Here is a 9,937-nt window from a genome sequence, read left to right as displayed (position 1 = left end):
ATATTTCAATATAAACTCCCAATTCACCCTGTTTGCACAAAATATATCCGCCGGTTTTGGTTGAGCGGTTTATCAAAAAGGCGCGAGATCAATACGAGAAGGATTTGGATTTGGATTTCAAATAATCGCAATTAATAATTTTTATCAGATTCAAGAACAATGGATTTCGATTTTAGATTAATTTTACGATCAATATATGTAAAAATGAACTTGAAATGTCACATAACTTTACACTTCAACGTGTTATTCGGATCAGATGCCTACCTTTTATTGATTTGGACTTGGATTTTAATCTCGAATTCGTAACAGGATTTGGATTTTAAAATATTATATCCGCCCATCTCGGCGCAAACGCGAATGGCGAAACCAGCCAGTTTTGCGGTGGTGCAGGTTTCTTACGTTTTGGTTTCTTCGTTTATTGCAACTTAGGATGAGTCTGTGGCTGCGTCTGTGGCTGTGTCCTACCGAATGTTGCGATGGTGTACAAATATCAGGTTCAAGATATTTATGTTGTTGAGAAAACTGCTGATGAACTACGGTAACACTTTGTAGAATTGAGTATATATTGTTTGTCAGTGCCGAGTGCTTCTTTTGTACTAAATTGATAAAGTCTATTCAGTTTATCAAACATTTTCATAGTTACTCTGTTAAAGAAGATGGCGTTCGTGTTTTTCGTCCAACAGACTTGATGTATCATGAACCACCGCAGATATATGTAATCAATGACATTAACCTGATGAGGTTACGTCGCGGCGTATATAACTGATCAATATTTGTGATTTGATGTATTTCAGGTTATTGAAATAGTCTTGATTGCTATGGCTAACGCTGAAGCACAGTTTAAGTTGATGATGACCTATGGTGACCGTTCAAAAGTGTTTAGAATAAACTCTGTATTAGAAGTGAAAACTGCTGTATTACATAAATTTCCTGAAGTTCCCGCTGACAATGCCAACATTGAGTACCATGACAAAGATTTTGGCTGGGCTGAATTTGATTCTGATGTGGAACTACGCAGTGGCGATATTTTGAAATTGAGTGAAAAAAAAATCAGGTAATTTAGTCTCATAATTATACAATTACCATAATATACATGCTTCGTTACTTGATATTTTTGTCTTGCAGGGCCTTCGAAAGTGACAGATTTGCTTGGTGCTGGTGTTCGTAATTCAAATTGCACCAGTAATGTAGATGTATCATTGACTGAAGAGCAGATGAATAGTAAGTTTTATGCCACCTACTGCAGGACTGGGCAACCCGTGGCCCGCGGGCTACATGTGAATAGTGTGGATAGTGGCCCGCGCAACGGTTCGTCGCTTGCATGTGGCCCTTCGGCCGAAAAGGTTGGCCACGCCTGACCTACTGTTTGACGGTGTATAGCAGTGTTCCCAAATACATTCTTACACAATATGTAAGTGACATTCACAATTACAAATTCAAATTACAAACCATGCCATAGTATAATCAAGAATATGAACACTGACAGCTATGACGTTGTTTGTAATTTGAATTTGTAATTGTGAATGTCACTTACACACTGTGTAAGAATGTATTTGGGAACACTGATATACATCGTCACGACTTGATTTTAACGCCGGAACTATAAAGCTATACTTAGTATAATCAAGAATATGAACACTGACAGCTAAGTATAACTTTCTAGTTCCGGCGTTAAAATGTAGTCGTGTTGCGCAACGTTATCTTACAGCCGAATACTTTGAGAATGAAGAAGTCAATCAATATTTAGATTTTTCGGGATCAGTGTGACAGTAACATTCGATTAATATCAATTATTTTAAAATTTATCTCCCCCTCCCAGTCGCCTTGTTTGTAGCTAGCGCTTCCTTTGGGAACCACAATTTTGTCTCATAAGTGATATTTCAATTGCAGGAGATATGTGCAGTGGTCTGCAAAATTCAGAACAAGGCGTTGATGCTTCATCATTCATGAATGATCTGGAGCCCTCTACATCTATAACTGATACGCCATTGATGGATGCTGAAGAATGTACTAAAAAGCCTCAAAGATGGTCTGACCACAAGTATGAGGTGTGCCTTCCTGCTTATCTGCACAACGAGGTGGAAAATCTGGAGTCAAAAAGCGACTTGAGGCCAAGATTAAGAAAAGCAATTGTGGACCATCTGTTCCACGATCTAACGAAACACTTTGGGTATGTATTGGCTGTTAAAGTGATCTATATTCTAGTGCAGCGTTTTTCAACGTGTGGGGTGGGTCACAAAGGGTATAATTTTGGGCCCTGCACACAATCTGGTCGGTTCTATTACTTCCTTATTCACAGACTAACGCTTTGTGACAACCATAGTCCTCTGTACTCACGATATACTGAATGTAGGCTAAATACTGGAGATGACCCGATACCAATTTTGGTGCATTCAGCTTCTTGACTATGTAACATTCGTCCACTTTTCATTCAGACTTGACGTGTCACCGTATACAAGAACTCTGGCATGTACAGCTCTAGTGCAAGAATATAAAGTTCTGAGATCAAGCTTGGCAGATGAAGATCATTATCTTCCTGCATGGGTGAGTTTTGAAGCTTGAAGTATGGTAGTGCTACACCAGGGATGGGCAAACTACTGCCCGCGGGCCGCACGCGGCCCGCAACACCGTTCTGTGCGGCCCGCGAGAGACTAAAGAAACTTTTTAAAAATATTGATTAAATGCGTACAAAAAAATCGAATTAATGCAGGGACTTGATTAAATTTTTCTTAGTATATTTCACCACAATAATTCTAAGACAGTGGTTCTCAAACTGGTGGGCACGCCCGTGGGGGCGTGCAAGCATCTGAATGGGGGCGCGAAGCTGAGCTGGACTGAAAAAAATTATTGCTCTGTATTTAGTCTCAATTACATATTTTAAAATCTCTCATCCACAGTCGTAACCTTCCATGCCATCAAACTAACCGTTAGGTTTTTTAGCATCCTGGGTGCGTTTTGTGATATGACGATAAGGGGGCGCGAAATCATTCACCATCATAAGGAGGGGGGCGTGTCTTAAAAAGTTTGAGAACCACTGATCTAAGGTAGATACTTAATATCACAGCGGGATTGCTGCAACGAGATTGACATAATTTGGATCACCAGTGGGATTTCAGATTGGCCACTTAATTTTTAATTATTTCAGTGATGTGCTTATAAAAAACGATTCGGGCGTGTATTAGGTAGATTCGTTGTGTGTATGCGTAGAATCTACATTCTACACATAGTAGAAGCGTGTTTGAAGCTAACATGGTTATGATGCTGTCAGCATTGTGTGTCCTGGAACGGAACCAAAAGTGGAATTAGTAAATCTATGAACAGATCACTGCTCACAGATTTAAATTTCAATCCTGTTCTAAGAATCGGGCCGACCGACTTTTATCTCTATAGTTTTGACAAATTGATTATTGAGGTCCGCCAGCCTATGAAATCTTGCCACTATATGTTTCTGACACGTGAGCGTCAAAGCAATGTTTGGCTTGTTTTAAATAAGCACATATGTTATCTCCATGTCCTCACTATATAATCAAATATCAATATTGCGTTTAATAATCATGTCCTTGCAAAATGAACCCAGTGGTATACAAAGGCGAACCTCAATATTTGCAAGTAACATATTTATTTATCGAATTCATTCGTTGTTTTTGAAAATATTTCCCATCTAGCGCGATCACGACATGAATGCCCACAGAGTTCTCATGACATAATGTAAAATGTAAGTCTTATTTTTAATGTTACCTAATTCGATTGGCTCCTATCGGACGACTTAAGAAAGGTCATTAACATTCAAGTGGCCCACTCAATGGTTCCCAAATCTCTTGTGTCCCTTTGGCTGAAAAGGAACCCCTTATAAGTGCTGTCATAGTCATAATTTTGACCTAATACATCAGCCATTATTACTCTGATAGTATTATTGGCTATATAAGTTCATACTCTCTTTGCCTTTCAGTATACAGTTGTGTGCCCTCTTTTTTCAGGATAATCCAGAATCACCGCACCCAGTCATACATCTTGACACTCGACAAACCAAGTGGACGGTGCACTTCGACGGGCTAGTGATAAATGACGTAGTAGATTTCACACATGCATTAGCTCTCATCCTGTCAATACATTGGGTATTCAATATCCAGTTCGCACGTGGTGTGGATAAGACTCTACATTTCTTGTCCATCTGCATTGCAAAAATCAAAGGGCTGCATATGCCGTCTGCGGTCGCTTCAATGTGTGAAACAAATTGATTTGAAGTTTTTAAATTCATTTGATCATTGATATACATTGTATATTATACAATGGTAAGTGTAAATAGTTTTGCTTTTTTGGGAGTGCTGAAGTAGATTTGGCCTCAAGTGATTATATTTTCAGCATACTTCATTACTTGACAATTCTGACGTTGTGAAGTAGGAAATAGGTTTGTACTGGACCTAATGATACTTAAGGAACTACATGAGTGCTTGTCAAGCCATTTAAGCTGCACTCCTGTGGAGCATGCTTGGTCTGCTGCAGGCTAAGTCATGCAAAATTTCTTTTTATACATGCTGATGCTGTTGATTTTCATACTGTGCTTGAGCCTGCTGTATATTTCCTGCTGATCTGCTGCTGTTAATCGGCTTTAAATAAATGAGCCTTTTCGCTAGTTTTGTGAACAATCATGGCCGCCGAATGCATTGGGTCTTTCTGCCAGTACAGGTGCAAGATTTGGGTATAATAAGAGAGAGAAAAAGAGAGTTACAAGATATAGCTTGTACTGAGTTTACTAGATTTAGCTTGTAGAGCTTGTAACGAATTACAAGAAAAATACTGTAAACTAGTAATTGATTACAAGAAAAATACTGTAAACTAGTAATCGAATATACCATATTTTTTCCTGTAAATTTACAAGAATAATTTTTACAGTGTATATTTATGAAATCATTTGCAGCTAACATCGTCGCGGAGCGGAGCTTTGTTTGGAATACATTCGTGTTAAAATTAATAACTGGGTGCAGTACCAAATTCAATGTGGGCAAATATCTCCATGACATTCCCAGTTGATTTACTAGTCACACAAAGCACTAAAACAAAACCCAATACAATTAATTCCCCGTATCGCCAATCACAAATGGGAATTCGGATTGCGTACTTCTGGTTCGAAGCACATGGTATGAACCCTTCCCCGATGGCTGTTATAACAACCTTGATTTGACTCCGAATATACCACATGCAATTAATATATATATATGCGATTGAAGCGCAAAATACTTCCAATAGTAAAATCTCAACCAGAAAACAGCGACACGACTTTGACCTCTTACCAGGACCGTAACTGCCGCACCCCAAATCGTCCAATTGGGGATCCCGAGATCGAAGGGGGCCCGAAATTATGTCCGTGAATGAACATAAATTATTTATTCATCACTTATCGACAATTTATGCAACTCTTTTCAATTTTTTTCCGCGGTGGACGCGATTTCATGTTGCCAAATTTTTGATTATTGAGTACCCTTCCCCCACGAAAAAAGCATGACGTATAGAAAATAAAAATAAGCATTTCGGCGTCGACCATTACCACGCCGCGATGCACGAAAACATACGAAGTATTTGCCAATGTGGTACTCTGAAAAGTGTGCCTATAGATCGCCTGCGAGAAAACCTTAGCCGAAAAGGATTGCCCTTATGTTGACCGTGAAATTCGAAATAAATATAAGCCCATCTAATTGTCCATAGCTGCCTAGATGGCTCGTGTCTAATTATTCTATCGTGGCAATCTGAACCCCACAGGTCAAACAACATTTCTCAGAGAAAAATTATTTGCCAGTGAAGAAGTACGAATTTTCGATAAAGCCTCCACAAACGTTTCTTGGATCTCGCATGGTTTCTCAATAAATTACGGCCATTTTCTTAATTTTTCTGAAAAGTTGCGATCAACGTTTCACAATTCAGTTTCAAAGCATGACCAATTGTAGTGTACAAAGTAGGGTTGTATTTAAAACAAACGGTGTTTTGAAACACTTTTTTTAAAACATATTTTTAACAAAAGCCTTATTAAATAAAAGTTGTATTTTTTCAAGGTATAAAATTATGCCATAATTTTGTAACTACTTTCCAAAAACATGTTGTATGAGCACACGGACAATTATCACCCAATTTAGCCGACGTATTTCGTTAAGGGATGGTTGGAACCCTCAAAAATAGTCGGTTCAACAGTTGCAGTACAGATGTTTTGTCAAAGAGGCTATATTTACCATATATTTTCAATGGTCAATTTCAATCCATTATGACGTCACAATTGAATATTCGTGACGCCATGGCTTAAAAACAAAAAACAATGAAAAACATGTTTTAAATTAGGGTCTTGTTATAAACATGTTTGTTTTTAATTGATTTTTGTTTTAAATGCAATCTTAGTCTAAACTCTAAAGCAGGGCCGGCCAACCCGTGGCCCGCGGGTCACATGTGGCCCGCGAGAAGGTTTTGAGTGGCCCGCGAGGTAATTTCTGGGATTTCTAATGTTTTCAAAGATGGATTGCACAGATTGTGAACTTGTGAGGTCAACCAAAAATCTGATTAGTCTGGCCGCAACACTTGAGATGTGATGACTAAAATATCAGTTCCGACGCATTGGCAGATCCATGAGCCAGACACATATTGGTAGATATTCGTACACTACAATAAAGCAGAATAATTTGCGATAGATTTATCGAAAGTAAAAATTTTCTACACGCTTCGCGCAACATGTTGTCACTCGATTTCTTGCTTTTAATATTGTTGCCCCTTTGTGAAAATGAAAGAACGCCTAATGTATCAGATTGAATCTAACTATATTCGCGATCACGAGACAGAGTGTCGTTCAGCATATGCGACTTTGCGTTTGCACTCGCAGAAAGACCGTCGACTATGAAACCTAAGCATAAAATGATTGACGTATGTTGGTCGAAACTTTCGATATCGATATGTCCAGACGCCAATAGCCCAGTTCTTGCAAACTGAGCCCAGCGATATACAGCAGGCCCGCAATATAGTCAGGTGACAAAATTATTGACCTGTGAACTTGAAAAATTTTCGCGCTTCGCGCGGCTAGTGGCCCGCGCAACAGTTCGTCAATCGAATTTGGCCCTTTGGCTGAAAAGGTTGGCCAGCCCTGCTCTAAAGGGTGTGTGGTACTATCACTCTCGCAGAAATAAGCTCCCAAATGACACAGTGAATCTCCAGTCCGGTAGCCTTTTCTACACTTAACACAAACTGCTGTTTCTTTTTGACTAATCACTATCTAAACAAACAAGCAAGGTAAATTAAACAGACCATAGTAAGTAAACAATAACATAATGAAGTGATAACGAACAACGACAGCTCTACTTCCCTCCCCCCATCCTCCTGTCTTGCTTACTCTTAATCCCTGAAACAGATCTATAATAATTATATTTTATTTTCCTATATTCCTTTTGCAGCTATATCCTGCTTTTCTGTTGATAATTCATTAGTTTCTAGCCTTTTGTTCATATCTATATGTTGATTTTTACCATAATTTCAATTTTTACCCCTAGGCACGTTTTTGGTCATAACTTTTTTCCCCAAGGTAAAAAAAGTGACAAAACCTATCATTGAAAAGCTGGTAAAATTACCTTTCCAACAGTATATAATACGTTTTTATAAGAATTTTTTCTAGGTTGACCCATTTTTAGACCAAATTCTACAGGACTAGCTTGTGTCACACCCAATTTGTAGTTTCTTTAGTATTTTATTTTTATGCTGAGCTGAATTGATTGATCCCAACCAATGCATCCAAATTTATGACACAATATCTGTATTTGTTAATGCAGGCTGTGATCAGACTAGTTGACCCTACCCAGAGTCATATCGGTCACACCCTGTCCTATACCGTTAAGTTCATTTATTGTTGTTTCATGTGCCAATGATGTTTTCTTTACGGTTGGATAAATCAATAAATATCTCTCTCTCTCTCTCTTCCCATTATTTCCATTTTTGCTAACCTATCAATTGTACGAGGGTAGATGTATATCAGGGGTGGCCAACTTTTTCGGCCAAAATGCCACATGAGATTTACGAACCATTGCGCGCGCCACTTGAATGTTGATGACCTTTTTATGTCGTCCGATAGGATCGAACTGAATTAGGTAACGTTGAAAACAACATTTATATCACTGCGCTTTGAAATTGAAAACAAATATGTAATGAATTTACGGTGACCGATTCTTTGTTTATTTATCACAGTTGTGCTCACCGTAAATACTATTTTATTCAAATCCAAAGTTTTCGACGGCAATAACTCCGCTTCTACTGGTTGGAATTGAACCAAATTTGGTGAGCATCGTTTTTATAGACAGCCTAACACTTTCGTGGGGTGAAAAGAAAAATTTCAAATTTTTTGTTATTTATTTTTATATAATAAATAGAAACTTTCTTCTCCTGTAGCAAAGCAGTTACTGGTTGGAATTGAACCAAATTTTATGTGTAGGCTTAAATTAGGTAACATAACAATTTTACCAAGTAGCCAGTACGATTTGCGAAAAAAAGTCATTTTTGAAGAGCCCTAATGCCCATTCATATCAGTAAATTCTTTCCATCGGCGAAACCGTATCAGCCAGTGAGGAATAGTGACATTGGCTACAGGAGAATAGTTTACTTTTAACAACAACAACAACAACAACAACAACAACAACAACAATGTGTTTAAACTGAAATCAATTTCAACATTTAAAAATGCTTTGCAAATAGTTCTTCCGAGATTTCAATTCAGGTCGCGGGCCGGAAAACACGACCTAGTGGGCCGCGTGCTGGTGGATCCTGCTCGTACATGCTATTCGGTATGACTATCTGATAGTATACGAATTAGAAAATGCAGCAATGGTTGCTTCATCTGAAAAGTTGTCAAAAATTCTTGCATTTGGACACACCATGCTCATGCGTACTTGCTACCAATGATGGTATGTTTATTCTAGATTAGAACGTTGCAAATACATACTATCAACATGCTGTACATCAGAGGTCACCAAGGCTGTGTTCAAATTGTGTTTTTTCTTAAGTTGTATAATAATGTCATAATTATGTAAATACTTGCCAAAAACATGTTGTATGAGCATACGGACGATTACCACCCGATATAGCCGACGTATATGATATGACAACTGTCGGGAACCTATGGCTAGTGAGCCATATATAGCTCTTTTGGGTATAAGACAGGGTTCGCCAACTCAAAACGGGTCGCGGGCCACTTTTCAAATTTCGTAGCGGCCGCGGGCCGCATAAATTCAAGATCGATATAAAGGGGGCAACAACGTTTTAAAACTCTATGTCAGTACAACGCTGTTCTACCTAACATAGGCAATGGGTATAGTGACCACAAAAAAAGTAATATTTTATTAAAGGATTAAAAATACAACAAAGTATTACTGTCATCAATTTCATTTTATTTTAAACTGCGAGCTGTGCCCGATACCTAGAAACGCTTTTTGGGACTAGCGAGATACGTAGGCTAACTAGCTGAAACACCATCCCCACTGAAAGCTTAATCTTGCGGGAAAGCCCTAAGCCAGTGGTTCTCAAACCTTTTTTGATATATGCCCCCCTATATGATACTGAAAATTTTCGCGCCCCCTTATCGTCATATCACAAAATGCATCCATAATGCTGGCTAGTTTGATGGTATGGAAGGTTATGAATGTTGACAAGAGAATTCTATAATATGAATTCCAGATTATACACAGAGCACTAGCTATAACTATGAATTCGAGGAAAATCGCGCCTAGCGCGAAAAATTTCGCAGTTGAACGCAGCTCCACGGCCCCTTCAGATGCTTTCACGACCCCATATGGGGGACGTACCCTCAGTTTTAGAACCACTTCCCTAAGCAGTTTTCTAGGCATCTCGGTATTGGAAGTGTTTGGGCCATTGCACGTCAATTTCAGAATTTCAAAATGTTTTCTTAGCTTTCTTCCGAAAT

The 9,937-nt window shown here is 38.6% G+C and overlaps 1 protein-coding gene across 1 annotated transcript; it reads left to right on the top strand.

Moving 5' to 3' along the window:
- Positions 1–444: 444 nt before the first annotated feature.
- On the top strand, positions 445–4,633 carry LOC145435824 (uncharacterized). The gene is made up of 4 exons (XM_080313092.1): positions 445–1,221; positions 1,891–2,170; positions 2,436–2,544; positions 3,978–4,633. Exons 1-4 carry the CDS (start codon positions 1,215–1,217, stop codon positions 4,236–4,238), a joined length of 657 nt encoding a protein of 218 aa, XP_080169218.1. The 5' UTR covers positions 445–1,214; the 3' UTR covers positions 4,239–4,633.
- Positions 4,634–9,937: the final 5,304 nt, after the last annotated feature.

Source organism: Botryllus schlosseri, chromosome 3 (assembly GCF_051294905.1).
Source record: "Botryllus schlosseri isolate E-star chromosome 3, Bs_hap1, whole genome shotgun sequence".
Taxonomy (NCBI): Eukaryota; Metazoa; Chordata; class Ascidiacea; order Stolidobranchia; family Styelidae; genus Botryllus; species Botryllus schlosseri.
Note: the sequence above shows the minus strand (reverse complement) of the source record. Positions and strands in the feature narration are given on the sequence as shown.